This window comes from Engystomops pustulosus, chromosome 5 (assembly GCF_040894005.1).
Source record: "Engystomops pustulosus chromosome 5, aEngPut4.maternal, whole genome shotgun sequence".
Lineage (NCBI taxonomy): Eukaryota > Metazoa > Chordata > Amphibia > Anura > Leptodactylidae > Engystomops > Engystomops pustulosus.
Genome location: NC_092415.1, coordinates 89,979,655 through 89,997,802, shown reverse-complemented (window position 1 = coordinate 89,997,802; position 18,148 = coordinate 89,979,655). Strand labels below are relative to the sequence as shown.

Sequence of the window (18,148 nt, the reverse complement as noted above, 5' to 3'; positions counted from 1 at the left end):
TTTGTAGATCCATTTCTATTTAACCCAATGTTCTATGTGATCCTTTAAGATGTAGGACAAGATGACATGCTGCTGAGAAATTGATGGCATCAATTGACATGTTCGTAGCTTAATGCTGTAGATTTAGGTCAGATGATCTGCAGCCAAGATAAGAGGGAGCTCAAATTTTGGCTGTTGTCATGGAATGTTGGCAGCTGGAACACCCTTTTCATAAATTGGCCATTGTCTAGATACTTGACTAGTCTCGAGCACAGCTTGCCTATCCTTTAACAAGCATTGCAGAAATCAGTAGTGTAAGTGTATATGAGGAATTACAGTTTCTGGTCTTTATGTAACTTGTAATCTATATTTTGTAGCTTATCTCATCTTTACAGTTTGTATCTTTGTATCTGATGCATAGAGATTGTTTGTTGTTTGACGTGATGCTCCATTTCCCCTGTGCCTGAGCATTGATCTTGTCTGACGCCTCACTAAGCTCCTGTCCCTCCTGCCAGCAGGCCAGAATTCAGTAGACTTGTGTCTTTTCCTGTTCCCTCCCAAAGCACAGGTAAATTTCTGGCGTTGAGGCTTTGTAAATGTGGGGCTGTGTACATTTTGTGGGAATGCAAATTGTGGAGTGAATTGTCATCAGTCATGCCAGTCCTTGGCCCTTTGGGGATCACAGTCTTAAGGAAGATTCACGCCGCCATGGTCTTTTTTTGTGCTATGTCCTCTTTCACAGATCAACCATAATGCTAAGTATTGGATTCCAGACTTAGTAGAAAGAATAGACAAGTACTTGTCGGTTGTATGCACGCAGCCAGTTTATCCTGGTTCACAGCATCCAATCATTCAAGTCGAAACATTGCTGGGTGAATAAAAAGAAACATTCCTTTTTCTACACCAAAACCTAGATTGCTGTTGCCTTCTTCGCATCTTATATGTTGCAAGGAGTCCATGTGGAACAGTGGAAAACCTGTATTATGAATACAGTGGGGAAGAAGGGACTCCTGCAATACAAAGTCTCCAAGGATTCCATTGACCCAGGGTAGAAGTGGTGAACCTATAGCACTGGTGGCACTGAAAGCCCTGTCTGTGAGCACCAAGGCCATCACCCCAGTGCAGAATTCCCCGGACAGGACTCAGGGCCTCCTTCAGTTCCAGGCCACCCAGGACATTTCATGTTCAGCAACAGTGACTGGAACCACAGGAGAAGTGAGGAGGTGTTGACAGAGCTGAATTAACATTGGAGCACCTGCTTTGGGCCCTGCAAATCTACCTGTTCAGAGGACCCTGGATGGAAGCTTCAATGATAATCTGAATATCTCCTTCTCCTTTATATTTTTGTGGTTTCCTCTGGGACAGGGTCGGCTCCAGGTATCAATAGGCCCCTTTGCAGTGAACATATGTAGCATTAAAAATCCAGAAACTAAAACGGGCTAAAATATTCCCCAGTTTATCATACCAAACAGCCCCCTTATGGTTATATTATCTAAAACCCCCTTACCCTCTATGGATTAATTGGATACATCCCTCATCCCATGGATTCCTTATGTACAGCCTTATCTGGGGCCCCCAGGAGCCCGATGCCCAGTGATGGGGCCAGCCCTGCCTCAGGATACCTATACAACCAAAACCTGCCACAGAGCAGGGAACAATTGACACTTTGTGAAAAATATGTGGCTTTTGGATGTAGTTTCAGCACTCCGTTCCTCATCTAGGAGGACTGAAAAGATTATATTAGCTGTAAATAAAAACTCCAAGGCGCCAAGCTTTTGTAATGCAGGAGTGAAAAATTAAAACAGAAAAGGGCCCTGGTCTTTAAGGGGTTAATTGTCTTTTTATAGTTCGTATTTTCATTAGTAACAAAATACGTCAATGGTAACATGATCATTTCAGTCTCGTGATCTTGTGACTCGTGTTTCAGCACAATACACGCAGTGTAGTTCATTTAATAGCAATGAATGGTCTTTCACAATGAATCTTTCTTCTCCTGAATTCTGGGGTCTGACAACAGATGCACTTCCATACAATCTGACATAGTGTGCATTCACATTCTGGGACAACCTTTATATTAGATACACCATGCATCACATTTCATTTTAGACAGCTTTGTTCTGGGCTCTCAGCAATCTAGCTGCTGTCTTAACCACTTCACAGCCAGCGTATTTTTGACCTTTAAAACTATTTTCGTCATTGCTGTACAAAGTCCATAACATTTTAATTTTTCTGCTGCTGTCACTTCTTTTTTTTTTGGTTTTTAAAATTTTTTTATTGAGTAATTTAACATTACAAGCCAGTTCAACATTAGGAGATGACAAGACACGCAGGGACCCTCTCCCTTCTTCAAGTGATAATTGTACACTAAAATAGATGAACATTTCTTCGGTTGTTGCTGCTGTCACTTTGAGAGTGTTTGTTTTCTTTTGCAGGACCAGTTGGCAGCACTGACCCTGCGGTAGTCAGCTGGTGAGCCCTCTCCATACTCCCCTTACTGCTGTACGTCGCATGTAGTCGTACCGCAGTATGGAACTGGTTAAACATAACAAATTGTTTGGTCAAAAACTGTCTTTTACCAGACAGTTTATGTGCTTTGTGAATCTTTTCCTAAATTCTGGTATCCTTACAGGCATAGCAATACCAAATAAACAAAAAAAAGTAATAGTTTTTGCAAAAAAATATAAATTGTTTCTAAAATCTCAACCTATGAAATATTCCAAAAAGACCCTCGGGGGAAGGCAGTGTTTTGTGATAGATTCCCCTTAACCTAACTAACAAAATACACCAAATAAGCCACCTGCTACCTCAGGGTATGAAATACCCTTTCTAGATTTCCCTCTTTTATTTGAAATCTCACCCCTTTACCTATAGAAACTAAATCTCTTCCAAAATCAGGCAAATATGACTCTTCTCACCTCTTTTTCACATGAGAAGAGTCAAGTTTAGTGGTTAGAGAGGGAGGGTAATTTCAGAAGCCCCTATCTTTAGTTCTAGGGTACCTAGAAACATGTTTTGTGTGTCATATTAAAGATAAGAACCCAGCATATCGGCCCTCAGGTTCATGGCTTTGCGAGCTATAGAACCGGAGATTCAGACAGCTAAAGACACAATTGGAAATGCAAGTTGCAGATAAAGATACAGTTCCCACCTATTATATAACTGCCTGCATGTCCAGTTATATAGCTTGCTGAGCCATAAACCTGATGTGATATGAAAGATGACTTCTCTTTAATGTGACACAAGCATGTTTCTAGGTGTTCTACAACCAAAGATGGAGGGCTTCTGAAGTGACCTTCCAACTGCAACCACTAAACTTGACTCATTTCATATGTAAATGAGGTAAGATTCACCAAGGGCTGCAGTCTGAGCTGGAGGGGGGGGGGGTATGATAATTTAACAGAAACATCCCCTTGGTGTAACCAGGAACATCTACAAATTACAGGATTTCTATAAAGACAATTTTGGAAGAATCTAATTAAAATGCCGACCACAGTGTAAACCTACACTAGTTTTCTGTGGTTTTCTATATTTTTTTTTTTTTTTTTTCTTTCTCACAGATCGTTGGAAAATGTTCTCACTTGATGGTGGCAGAGCAAATATTAGTTGTCTGTGCTTAATATTTCCTCAAGGGTTCTATCGTTGGCACATATTTTCCCACTGTGCTTTTCACTTAAAGGGAACCTGTAACTAGATTTTCCCTCGTTAACCCCTTCAGGGGGTACTTTGCAGCTTAAGGGTGAAGACACACATGCCGTTTTTGTCCGTTTTTCATTGCGCAATTTTTTAACGCATGCGTTTTTAATGATCTGAAAACGCACTTAGTAAAAAGGCCCAAAAACGCCATGTGTGTCTTCACCCTAAGGCTTAGCCTCATTTTTTGGATTCTGACTTGCATCGCTTTATATGGTTATAACTTTTGAGCACTATTACTTATGAAAGTGATTATGAGATTGTTTTTACCTCACATGTTGTGCTTCATTTTAGTGTTAAATGTTGACTTGTAAGTTTTGCGTTTATTAATAAAAAATAAATTTAAAAAAAACGGATTAATTTTTTGAAAAATTTGCCATTTTTAAAATTCTAAATCATTGCGTTTTGAGGCAGATACTATTTCCCATATGTCTGCTTTACATTTTCATAACTTTTGAAATGTCTGGATAATTTATTTTGACGTCGCTTTTTATTGCATTTTTGTGGGTTAAATTGGATAAAAATGTTATTTTTAATTTTTTTTTTTTTTACGGTGTTGATCAAGTGGGTTCAATAATGATCTTTTTTAAATTCTATGGGTCATTATGGACACTTTGATACTATATATGTGGGGTTTGTGTCATGATTTCAACTTTTTTTTTTTGCCTTGTATGTCTCTTTATATGTTTATTTGGCATTTTTATTAATTTCTTTATTTTCATTTAAGAACTTTTTTATTTTCTAACTTTATTATTTCTTCCAATATGGGACATGAACAAGCAATCACCTGATGTATTGATGTATTGCAGGGTATTAGCTTTATTGCGTTTTTTTTTTTATTGCGTTTTTGCATTTTTGAAAAACGCATCATATTTACATATTGGCTTTTTCTATGGATTTTAGGTCAAAGTGTCTTAACTGGGCGTTTTCTACCCTGTCCTTTTTTTTTTTTTTTTGTCTGTGTTTTCATTGCACTTTGCAAAGCGGTTGCGTTTTTGAAAACCCATGCGTTTGTGGTCAACACAGAGAGAAGATCACTGCATTTTTACTAATTCCAAGAGACACAGCTGCATGCAATTAACGCACATAATGCATTGCGAACTCCGAAAGTGTTTTTTACACTGGGATGTTAGCTGTTTGTTACAGCTGACACCCGGTGTATTCCAACATCTGCTCTGCCTCCGGTCTAAGTTACAGCACTCAGCGTCTGATATATTGGATGCAGAGCATTGAGGTTAAACTACCAGCCCCCTCAGGTCAGTAATGAAATGTTGTTTCTAGAATTCCCTCTTTTAAGTGAAAACTTGGCTATTTACCTATAAAACCGTTGTTTCCAGTTTTACCTTAATTACAGCTGTTTTTCTGATATGCAAATTAGCAGAGCAGGAGTCAAATTCTGAATAGCACGGTTTCTCTTGGCTGCCAGTGAACCCCGCCTCCTTCTTTTGATTGACAGTACTGTGTCTCTTCAGATTGCAACCTGAGCAGACAGTAAGTTTTCTCCCTGTCCTTACCAGAATGTTGTCCCTCTCACTGTTGTCTATTTAGCAGTGAGCACTGTGTTGGAAACTGCAGGTCATCTCACCATTTCATGCATTGTATAGCAAAGTGGCGGTGGGCGAAGCCTACAAAGGCAAAAAGAAAGTTTGAAGAGCGATTTTACTGGTTTAAAAAGGCAGATTGAGGGTGCAACCACACGTTCAGTTTTTCCAATGCAGTTTAGGAGTGGAGTAAAAGTAGGAGGAGCAGCACCTTTCAATTATTTGTCTCAACCCATTATGATTCACATCTGCTCCATAAAACTGCATCTGAAAAACTGAACGTGTGGACGCACCCTAAGGGTGAAGACACACTTGGCGTTTTTTTTAGGCCTTTTTTGGGCCGTTTTTAGTTAGTCAAAAACGCATGCGTTTTTAATGATCTGGCGTTTTTGGGCCGTTTTATTTAGTGCGTTTTCACATCGTTAAAAACCGCATCCGTTTTTAAAAACGCATGTGGTTTTTAAAAAGCAAGCGGTTTTGTCCGGTTTTTATTGCGCAATTTTGGGAAACCGGAGAAAACGCATGCGTTTTAAAAAACGGATGCGGTTTTTAACGCATGCGTTTTTAACGATGTGAAAACGCACTAACTAAAAACGGCCCAAAAACGGCCTAAAAACGCCACGTGTGTCTTCACCCTAAAGCTGGAGAACGCCTGCGCTGGCTTCACTTTTCAACAAAGGCACAGTAAGGTTTATTGTGTCTCTGTTCTTGATGATGGGCTCCTTTTAAGTTTATGACGTCTTGCACTGTTTTTACATCGAGGGAGAATTTTTATTTATAGAGCGCCATTCATTCCTTGGTGCTATGCGATCAGTAAGGGATTCACATACATTAGATAAAGATGAGAACAATTGCAAGTACAAAAACTACAGAGGTCTGGAACAAGAGGGAAGAGGACCCTGCCCATGAGGGCTCACAACCGTATGAGCTTACAAGGCATAATCAAAGCCTTCCCAGAAACTGCTTCCATCTAAAACGTGCCCATTAAAGTTGGGGTATGTGATGGGACATGCCCAGAAGCAGTCATGAAACCTGTTTTTCTTCAATAATACAGGCAGTCCCCGGGTTACATACAAGATAGGGTCTGGAGGTTTGTTCTTAAGTTGAATTTGTATGTAAGTCGAAACTGTATATTTTATAATGGAAGTTCTAGACAATTTTTTTTCTTTTGCCCCAGTGACAATTGGAGTTTCAACATTTTTGGTGTAATTGGACCAAGAATTATCAATAAAGCTTCATTACAGGCATCTTACAGCTGATCATTGCAGTCTGGGACTATAGTAAAGCATCCAGAGAGCTTCACCAGAGGTCACAGTGGGCAGAGGGGTCCGTCTGTAACTATGGGTTGTCTGTAAGTCGGGTGTCCTTAAGTAGGGGACCGCCTGTAGTGTACTTCTCATTTTGCTGCCATTTGAGAAACCTTTATACTGGTAAATGAGTATATCTTTACATGATGTAAAAATGGAGCAGTACTTGTGATACGTATTTACTGCTGCATTACTTATGTTAGAAAGTTTGTTTTTGTGGGGGGTACGGAAGTATTTTCCACTGTGCGTCCTATAGTTTTCTTTTTTTAATATACACCTTAATATGAATAAAAGGAATACAAAATAAACACATGATACCCTAGCGCTGTATCTTTATGGTTCACAAACATGTACCTGACTGTAAGAACTGCTTCAACGAACCTGTCAGATATTTTCCTGTTTGGTTTTTTTGAGGTTTTAAAGATTCAATTTATTGTCTCAATTGCAGATTGAAAAGTTTGGGTGACAAATCAAGAGATGTGAAGATCAAAAAGCAGCACAGGTACAAAAAGCTCTTCTTTACTTAAAGTGACTCGCCCTTACAAGGACTTAAAGGGCACCTACCACCACAAATCTACCTATAAAGGTAGATTGGGTGGTAGGTGGATCAATGGGACGTGAGGATAGCCCTTTTAAGGGCTAATCCTCACGTCCCTGCACTTTTTTGATAACTTTAATTTGATATTTATTCAAATTTACTTATGCGGCTACCGGGGCGTGGAGTAGCCGCATATGAGATTACACGAGGCGGCTACTCCACGCCCCGGTAGCCACTTTACCCCTCCTACTCACCCATCTTCGGCGCGCAGCTCTGCGTAGCTGCGCGCCCTCGTCCGGCGATCCTGCCGTCTGCGCATGCGCAGAAGAGCAGGCCCGCGCCTGCGCGGTCACAACTCCGAAACAGGCGCGGGCCTGCTCTTCTGCGCATGCGCAGATGGCAGGATCGCCGGACGAGGGCGCGCAGCTCCGCGTAGCTGCGCGGCGAAGATGGGTGAGTAGGAGGGGTAAAGTGGCTACCGGGGCGTGGAGTAGCCGCCTCGTGTAATCTCATATGCGGCTACTCCACGCCCCGGTAGCCGCATAAGTAAATTTGAATAAATATCAAATTAAAGTTATCAAAAAAGTGCAGGGACGTGAGGATTAGCCCTTAAAAGGGCTATCCTCACGTCCCATTGATCCACCTACCACCCAATCTACCTTTTATAGGTAGATTTGTGGTGGTAGGTGCCCTTTAAAGGTGCCGCAAATTCCATCTTTTTATCTCTTCATTATATGGGCAATTGCCTGCATCTTGGTAGTATGGTAGTTCTGGCCGTCATACACCTAGTAATATGCCATTACTTTCTATGGCAGTAATGAATGTACAGTATTTAGATTTCTTTTTGTATACATCTGGCATTGAGGTACAGATGATGAATGTTTTCTTTTACTTCATAGACCACCAGAACAATCTGTCAAGTTTCCAGCGGGAGTGGAACTTCTTAGCAGGTAATTGCTTCACCAATTTCTAATCCCTTTGATGTGGCTGCAAGGAAAAATGCAGTGGACTATGAAATCCACATTGCTGAACGCTAATCCTGTTGCGCATTTTAAACAGTATTCGAAACCCTGCATAACACAGGAATCCACAGGGTGTGACAGGGATATTGATCTCTTTGCGTGGATGACCATTTTTAATTTTTTATAACTTTTATAAGTGATCAACCGTTATTAAGAAAGAGAAGCCAAGTAAACCAGTTCTCAGAACTAAACCTAAGAAATAGAAAAATACAGGCTTTATACAAAACACTTGGCCGGGATTGATGTACAGCTATTGGGTAACACATGTTGCTCTGTGTCTTTGTAGTGGCCGGGCACTGTCACTACAGCGACGTCTCGCATTTATAATAAATGGGTATGTACAGCTGCTGACCACTACAGGAGGGCATAGCTAGCTGCTAGTGCACCCTCCCAATCAACCATTTGTAATGTATGGTTAACAAGGGGCTCCTTCAAACAAAAATCTCCTGCCATTTGTAATAGCTTTTTTATATTAAAAAAAATATTGGTGTCCTTAATTTATAACATATTATATAGTCCAAACTTATTTGTACCTCCCTATGTAAGGCAATTGTGGGGGGAAAAAAGGAGAAATTGTGGCTATTGAAATATTATTGGCTCTTTGTTGGTATCACTTGCCTTATCCTGGACAGTCAGACTGCTGTATGTGAATCCTTCATGCTGCCCAGTATAAAGGATCTGGCAGGTTCTGGACACATAGGGGGATTTTGAGTGTGTATGTACAGTGTTAAATGCCTTCTGATGTACCAGAGCACCTCCTACATTGTGGAGTGCGTAACTAGGATTTGCCTAAACTGCCTAAACGTTCTCTTTGATCATCAGTAGTTGTGACCACCTCTATAAAACTATTTAAACCAGGGGTCCCCAAACTTTTTACATAGGGGGCTGTTCACTGTCCCCCTCAGACCATTGGAGGGCCGGACTAAAGTTTAAAAATAAATATCGGTACATGTGACCGCATCCATAATACACTGGCACCCCCCTCAATTAATTATTTAATATACTGCACCCCTTAAGAACTATTTTAAATACTGGCCCAATTACTGAATTAATTGGGACAATTAATTATTTAATGTACTGAATTAATTATTAATTAATTATTGAATATGCCTCCCCCCCATTAATTACTAGACTGACCCTCATAATTAATTATTTCCTATACCCCCACCATTAATTATTTCCTATGCTGCCCCTCATAATTAATTATTTCCTATACTGCCCTCCACCATTAATTATTTCCTATGCTGCCCCTCATAATTAATTATTTTCTATGCTGCCCCTCACCATTAATTATTTCCTATGCTGCCCCCCCACCATTAATTATTTCCTATGCTGCCCCCCACCATTAATTATTGAATATGCTGCCGCCCCTCCACCATTAATTATTGAGTATGCCTCCCCCCCATTAATTACTAGACTGCCCCTCATAATTAATTATTTCCTATACGCCCACCATTAATTATTTCCTATGCTGCCCCTCATAATTAATTATTTCCTATACTGCCCTCCACCATTAATTATTTCCTATACTGCCCTCCACCATTAATTATTTTCTATGCTGCCCCTCACCATTAATTATTTCCTATACTGCTCCCCCCCACCATTAATTATTTCCTATGCTGCTCCCCCCCACCATTAATTATTTCCTATGCTGCCCCTCATAATAATTATTTCCTATACTGCCCTCCACCATTAATTATTTCCTATACTGCCCTCCACCATTAATTATTTCCTATACTGCCCTCCACCATTAATTATTTTCTATGCTGCCCCTCACCATTAATTATTTTCTATGCTGCCTCTCACCATTAATTATTTCCTATGCTGCCCCTCCACCATTAATTATTTCCTATGCTGCCCCTCCACCATTAATTACTTCCTATGCTGCCCCTCCACCATTAATTACTTCCTATGCTGCCCCTCCACCATTAATTATTGAATATGCTGCCGCCCATCCACCATTAATTATTGAGTATGCCTCCCCCCCCCATTAATTACTGGACTGCCCCTCATAATTAATTATTTCCTATACCCCCACCATTAATTATTTCCTATGCTGCCCCTCATAATTATTTCCTATACTGCCCTCCACCATTAATTATTTTCTATGCTGCCCCTCACCATTAATTATTTTCTGTGCTGCCCCCCCCATTAATTATTTCCTATGCTGCCCCCCCCCACCATTAATTATTTCCTATGCTGCCCCCCCACCATTAATTATTTCCTATGCTGCTCTCCCCCACCATTAATTATTTCCTATGCTGCTCTCCCCCACCATTAATTATTTCCTATGCTGCTCTCCCCCACCATTAATTATTTCCTATGCTGCCACCCCCCCACCATTAATTATTTCCTATGCTGCCACCCCCCCACCATTAATTATTTCCTATGCTGCCACCCCCCCCCCCCCCCACCATTAATTATTTCCTATACTGCCCCTCATAACTAACTATTGGCAAGCGTCGGGGGGCGGTTCAAAACGGGCCGGGCCGTAGTTTGGGGTACCCTGATTTAAACTGTTACTTACATGGTGAGACAATGAGTAATGGAAATGTCTGTAAAGCACCACAGAACATGTTCACACTGATTTAGAATAATTTTTTTTATTTCTTAATCATTGAACTTCTTTGTGTATGTTTAGGGATAACCTTTGTGATTTCCTTTGCAGGTATGAAGATTCCTGGGCTGCTCTTCATAAGGGGGCAAAAGAATGTGCTAAGGCTGGAGAGGTAAATGTTAAGAGCGTTCATACCATGAAACACATTAATATTAGTACATCTTTCTCTGTCAAAAACATTCCATACGATAGCAACAGCTTGGCTGTATAAAGGTGTTGACTAAGATGTTGGCAAGTTTTATCTGCTGTATAGGTTATAACTTTCTGATTGTTGTGGTCCCCAGTACAGCAGTTAACATTAGCCAAACTAATAGAGATGCCTGTGTGACCTACATTATCTATAGGGGTAAAATGAGACCCCGTTCTCATGATCACTGAGGGACCCCTGCTGTCCAATTCTTCCCAATGTGCATCGCCTAATGTTGATACTTTTTATTAGATTCTGGTCTACCCTCCTTGAGAACCCACTTGAGAACTTTCTTTTGCAGTTTTACTTTTTTATTTAATTTACTGCAGTTCTACTACACTTTTTATTGCCACTTAAGTTTTAGTCTGTGGGTTTGTATCAATACATCAATGGCAAATATGTAATGTAGTTTTCTTTTAAAGTTTTCAGAGTTTTACACTACACTATATTTTATGTTGAAAAACCATTTAGTGCTTCATTCCAGGATCTGTAATAATTAAGTTAATAATTTAAAGGTCATATAATCATCTCCCCGTTCCTTCGTTCTCCATGCTTCATTTCTCATAACTTTCTATGGCCAAAATTTTGGAGAAAAATTATTTTATACCATATGCAAATTAGCCTGTGGTGCTCTGCAGATATATAATTTATTCATGCCCCCGGGTGGGGGGTATGGCCCCAAGAGCGTTCTGAGAGCCGGTGCCCAGTGTGAGATTTGAAGAGACAGCCGTACCACATAAGGCTTGCCATATGTAATGATCTCTTATAGCCAGCAGATGGCAGGCCATTAGAGTTCAGCAGCAAAATTGCTATATTCTGCGATACAGTAGTATTGCATTATATAGCATGAGCAATCAGACTTTGCATGGTTAAAGTACCCTGGAGGGTCTGAAATAATGGTTTAAAATAAAATATTAAAAAAAGTAAAAGAATTACAAGTTTAAATCAACCCCCCCCCCCTTCCCTAGATCACATATAAAAATAAACTGTAAAAATCATAAACATGATGGGTATTTCTGCATTCCAAAATGCCCTTTCTATCAAAATGTAAAAATGATTATTCCTGGAAAATAGTGCCCAAATGTCTGAATCGCCACTTTTTCACCATTTTTCCATCCATGAATATTTGAATAAAAAATTATCAAACAGTCATATAGGTCCCAAATTGATATAAATTAATACAGCAGCTGTTACCGCAAAAAATTGCCCTCTACATAGCTTCGTACGCCAAAATGTTATTGGCCTCAGTATTTGGCAAAATGGAAAATATTTTTTTACGTACAAAAGATTTTAAAAAAATTTAAATCTATTTGGTATAATATTGATATCCCTGTGATTGTACCAACCCAAAGAATAAAGAAAGAGTGTCATTTGGAGCGCAGAATAAAACCTGTAAAAATAGAGCCCACGAGAAGATGCTCCAAATGTGTGGGGTTTTGTCAATTTCACCGCACTTAGAATTTTTTCCAGCTTTCCAGTACAGTCATGGCCAAAAGTTTTGAGAATGATACAAATGTTAATTTTTACAAAGTCTACTGCATCGGGATTTATAATGGCAATTTGCATATACTCCAGAATGTTATTAAAGTGTGATCAGCTTAACAGCAATTAATTGCAAACTCAATATTTGTCTAGAAAATGAACTTTTCCCCCCAAAACACATTTCAACTTCATTGCAGGCCTGCCTTAAAAGGAGCAGCATGGTTTCAGTGATTGCTCCATTACCACAGGTGTGGGTGTTGATGAGGACAGGGCTGGAGATCAATCTGTCATGATTAAGTAAGAATCACACCACTGGACACTTTAAAAGGAGTCTGGTGCTTGGCATCATTGTTTCTCTTCTGTTAACCATGGTTATCTCTAAAGAAACACATGCAGTCATCATTGCACTGCACAAAACTGGCCAACAGGGAAGAATATCGCAGCTAGAAAGATTGCACATCAGTCAACAATCTTTTGCATCATCAAGGAATTCAAGGAGAGAGATTCCATTGTTGCCAAAAAGGCTCCAGGGCGCCCAAGAAGGACCAGCAAGCACCAGGACCGTCTCTTAAAAGTGTTTCAGCTTCGGGATCAGGCTACCAGCAGTGCAGAGCTTGGTCAGGAATGGCAGCAGGCAGGTGTGAGTGCATCTGCAAGCATTGTGAGGCGGAGATTCTTGTAGCAAGCCCTGGTGTCAAGGATGGCAGCAAAGAAGCCACTCCACTGGCGAGGACTGGGGTAAAGTCATTTTCTCTGATGAATCCCCTTTCCGCTTGTTTGGAACATCTGGAAAACAGCTTGTTTGGAGAAGACAAGGTGAGCGATTCCACCAGTCTTGTCTCATGCCAACTGTAAAGCCTCCTGCAACCATTCATGTGTGGGGTTGCTTCTCAGCCAAGTTAATCGGCTCTCGCAGTCTTGCCTAAAAACACATCCATGAATTAAGAATGGTACCAGAATGTCCTCCAAGAGCAACTTCTTCCAATCGTCCATGAGCAGTTTGGTGATCAACAATGCCTTTTCCAGCATGATGGAGCACCTTGCCATAAAGCAAAGGTGATACTAAATGGCTCAGGGAACAAAACAGAGATTTTGGGTCCATGGCCTGGAAACTCCCCAGATCTTAATCCCATTGAGAGCATGTGGTCAACAGACCATGTGAAAATATAATACTTGTGTCATTCTCAAAACTCTTTGCCATGACTGTATATTGCATGGAATATTATAAGGTGCCACTAAAAAGTACAATTAGTCCTGCAGATAACAAGCCTTAACACATCTCTGTAAACGTAAAATCAAAAAAGTTGTTTTTGGAATGAGGGGAGTAAAAAACAAACGTAAAAATGAAAGGCCCTGTAAGGGTTAATGTCTTTACTGTAACCTAATAAAGTGTATTTTCAATGCATTGTGCTGCCACTAGATGTCAGCATTTAATCTCACATTACTTCTGCCTGAGATATGAGACCACTCATAACATATATTTTAACTTTTGCTTTTGTCATTGCCATTTGTTTGCAGCTCATTGACAGTGAAGTGGTGATGCTGTCTGCTCACTGGGAGAAGAAGAGAAGTGGCTTAGTGGAACTGCAGGAGCAGTTGCAGAACATACCAGTATTCCTTGCAGATCTTGAGTCCGTGACAGCTAAACTTGGTAGGTAGAGGAGTTGCTGACTTCCTTGTCTGGAGTCTTTGGGTGACATTTAAGCAATCCCCAGTATTCTTATCCTTCTCCTAAGATCGCTATTGCCTTCTCCATTACCCGCCTACTGCAGATGGCTCTTGTGAGTTATCCTTCATCACTCGGTACATCTGACTGATGTTTTTCTCCCATTAATGTGAACCCATTTTCCTCACATTTAACAACTACCCTGGTTATTTTTATTTATTTTTTTCTTTATTCTTATATCTCATTATGTGATAACTTATCTTGGGACTCTGAAACCATTTATTTATAACCTGTGCTTCAGAATGTTTTAAATGATTTAAACTTGGTAGTTACAAAACGAACAATTCAAAGTACAGAGATATTTTTATGTATTTAAGCGTAGCACTGAGTGCAGCACATTTGCAGGACATAAAAATGCAAATGATAGAGATATTGGGGAATATTTATGAAAAGTGTTGCAGGGTAAGATGGTGCAGATTTATAATAGAAAGTGTTATTTTGCACAAAATTTGTATGAGTCTGATGCTGGATGATAGATCTGCTGTAGGGGAAGACTATTTAGTCATACTTTGCACATCCTATTAGTTGGTTTATTTTATGCCAGATAACCGGGAAAAAATTCGGTTGTGTCAGCATACTTTTTGCCACAAAGTCACGCCCCTTTTCATTGGTCACACCCTTTTGTCAAAATAGTAATAGTAGTGCCAGAAAGCTGTTAAAATCCCTTTATAAATGTGTTGATTATTAGTGCACACCACTACAGAATCTCGTAGACGGATTAATAAATGTCCGCCATTGTCTGCAAGAAAAGAAAAAAATACACTTTTATTTATGTTTACCATTTAAGCTCTACTGAATTGCATTGTGTGTTCTGCTATGTCAATAATCTATTATAATACTATCATGTATTAAAATTCATATACAAATAAATGTATGGATCAATGGGTACATACACAACAAAATTGGACATTACAGAGCAATGTCTTCGTCAGATGAAACAATACCACACAAATCAGTCTTGTTTAATCCCTTAGCGCTCAGCGGCGGATATATCCTTTTTTTTATTTTTTTTTCCCTGATCATCCAACATTTGCCACTAAAATGAAGCACTACATGTAGGGAAAAAACAATCTCAGAATCGCTTTGATAAGTAACAGTGTTTAAAAGTTATAACCATATAAAGCGACGCAAGTCAGAATACAAAAAATGGGGCTGAGCCTTAAGCTACAAAATGGCTGCGTCCTTAAGAGGTTAAAGGGGATCTTTCACCACCTCACACATGTGGAGTTTAGCATATCATTCTGTAGGGGCTGTTACACAGGTTCAGGGGAACTTGGAATTTCCTTTCTAGCCCCCAGGTTGTAAATATATCGGTCCCAGGATCTGACCATTGTAATCTGTGTTCTGTCAGAGAGGAGGAGCTGGAGGCGTTTGTTATGCTGCTAATCTGCTCTCATACTGTCCAATCAGCAGCAAGCAATGTCAGAGAATGTACTATGAACAGTAGTCAGCTGTTATTTCTCCAAGCTCATCTAGAGGCTGTGTTCACACACATTCCGCTAACATTCTGTTGACACAGGGTTTACACCATTTACATAAATGCAATGGGGAAGATTTATTATTCTATACTATTCTAGTTGCTCATGGTACCCAATCAGAGCTTAGCTTTCATTTTCCAACAGCTGTTTATAAAATTATAGCTGAGCTGTGATTGGTTTCCATGGGAAACTAGAATAGTTGTACCTCAAACTGTTAATAAGTCTGTTATAAAATTGAGATGTAAATGGAATTCCAAGGCAATATGAGCACAAACGTGTTCTGAAAGCAAATGCGTTATTACCGCAAACTCAATGTAACTGCAAACATGAAGTAAACTTGATGTTAACAGACGGGATGTAGACATAATGCAATGTTACAGCGGAAGCTATGTAAACATAAAATGTGTTGTAACTGTGTTTACATTGAATTTATGCAATATGACGTTTACATGGTGTTTGCACTTAGTACAACCAAAATATTGGATACTCTAAAACGATTGAGTCAGATGAATGCCAGACAAACGGCAATACAAAAGTAGCAATAAGAGTATAAAAACAGAGTGCCAAAATAAACACACAATCGTAAGCCAATTGGGAGAATCCGATCCGGTACATAGGACAAAATAACAGTCAGAGCCTTACACAGAGATCCCAACCAATAGTACCTCATATGGAGTTAGCACTGAAACATAATTACCTATACCAGTCAAACAGGCACACGCTGTACACCCCGACACGTGTTTCGCAAGTAGCTTTATCAAGGGGATAAAGCTAAAAATGTTTTTATTTTTTTTTTTCTTAATTTTAAATTTGCAGCATAAATACCGGTATATGTATATACTAGCTGTAGCAGTTGGCATTGCCCGGGATAGTAAATAACTGATCTTAGCTGTAACAAAATAGAATGGGTTAACAAAAGATATTTTAAATGTATCTATAGACTTTCTGTCACTGACCATCTTGGTCACTGACACTGCCTGTCTCAGGCACTCTCATTCCAGTGAATGTCTCCAAATGTCACCTTGTCTATGGAGAGATTTATCAGAAGTGTCTGAGAGCAGAACTGCTCTAGTTGCCAATGGCAACCAATCAGAGCTCAAGTTTTATTTTCCCACAGCTGTTTATAAAATTAAAGATGATCTCTGATTAGTTTCCATGGGCAACTGGAACAGTTTTACCTCAGGGGGAGACTTACCAGAAATATCCATCTCTGTCTCTATCCATCTTACCTCATACATAAGCTATCTTATACTCATTTCCTATAGTAACAAATCAGAGCTCATATTAATGACCTGTGGCAGAGCAGTAGTCAATCACAGCTCCGCTTCCACCTACCACAGCAGCAGCAGACAATTGCTCCTGTATATGGTGGGTAATAAGTGGGTTTTGGAAGGCGTGGGGTGAAATATTTGGCTCCAAACCTGGTCTAAGATGTTCCCTGAGTCACAGGCAACAACTGTGCAAAACTTGGTGATTGTAAACGCGATGTTACACATTCCTTTAGAGGACACACACACACACAGACATCCAACTTTATATATTAGATATTGGCCCACTGTCTTCTTACGGGATCAGGTTGTCTGTGTGACAGCGTATCCTGCCGAGGGCATTGTGTGGCTGGTGTACAGTCTCATGGGGATAAGCTGAAGCTTATGGGCCCCTAGCAGCCATGTGACTGGAGCTACAGCAGCCTGCACTGAGTAACTCCTCTCTGGTCACATGACCTTTTATCTGGGCTGCAGCAGTGAGGAACATGAAGCGGCTACAGCTTGCGGCCAGGACGGAGGAAGAAGGGAGAAAAGTACTGTGCGGATTTATCCACATTTTTTTTAAGGGGTACAAGTGTCTGACACTTGTTAATGCATAATGGTACTACCCCTTTCTCAGATTTTCTGGTATGCCTTGATGCTGTTTTTATATCCATACTGGTCATTATTTCTGGATATAATGGGGAAACATAATATGTGTAACAATTCATAAAATGGCAAGAAACAGTATTTACAAAGTAAAGTGTTGACCTTTGGAATAACTGTTTTTCTTCACAGTTATGCTGGAAGGAAGTTTTGAAGATGTGGAGAAACGCTTGGCAGACTTGGAGGAACTCTGTGAACAATGTGAATTTCAGCGGTTCCAGCACATGCAGTATCGACAACTAGAAAACTACAAAAAGATTAAAAGGTTAGTGTTGGTTTGTACACCTACAACTATAATTACAAAGCATAGTTCGTGCATTCATGTGTTTAGCCCCTTCCTGTCTTGGCATATTCTCTTCTTTGAGTCTATACATCCACAGAGGAACCAAATTTATATTTTGTTGTTATAATATCTTCAATCTTCATGGCAAAAGACAGCTGTTCATTAATACCAATGTACAGCTATTTCCAGTTACCTCATATCTACCTTTTTATTGGCCAAAATGATTGTAAGGAAATCTATGTATGTTTATAAATGATTATGACCTATGGCTAGCCTGTTGATTCAGATTTTCTCTACATACCTCTCATCTGCCTGCAGGCACAGAACTCGTGGCAGAGGACTGTCATAGAACAGGATCGGAATGTCCGTGTGGCGGCCTGATCCT

The 18,148-nt window shown here is 39.9% G+C and overlaps 1 protein-coding gene across 4 annotated transcripts in view; it reads left to right on the top strand.

Annotated features, from left to right (window-relative positions):
• DTNBP1 (dystrobrevin binding protein 1) overlaps positions 1-18,148 on the top strand; it is a 75,506-nt gene that overhangs the window by 5,069 nt on the left and 52,289 nt on the right. For all 4 annotated transcript variants that reach the window (XM_072152636.1, XM_072152635.1, XM_072152638.1 and 1 more), the window contains exons 2-6: positions 6,966-7,019; positions 7,955-8,005; positions 10,746-10,806; positions 13,882-14,014; positions 17,613-17,745. In XM_072152636.1, the coding sequence (XP_072008737.1) occupies positions 6,966-7,019; positions 7,955-8,005; positions 10,746-10,806; positions 13,882-14,014; positions 17,613-17,745 (432 nt within the window). The remainder of the gene's footprint in view (positions 1-6,965; positions 7,020-7,954; positions 8,006-10,745; positions 10,807-13,881; positions 14,015-17,612; positions 17,746-18,148) is intronic.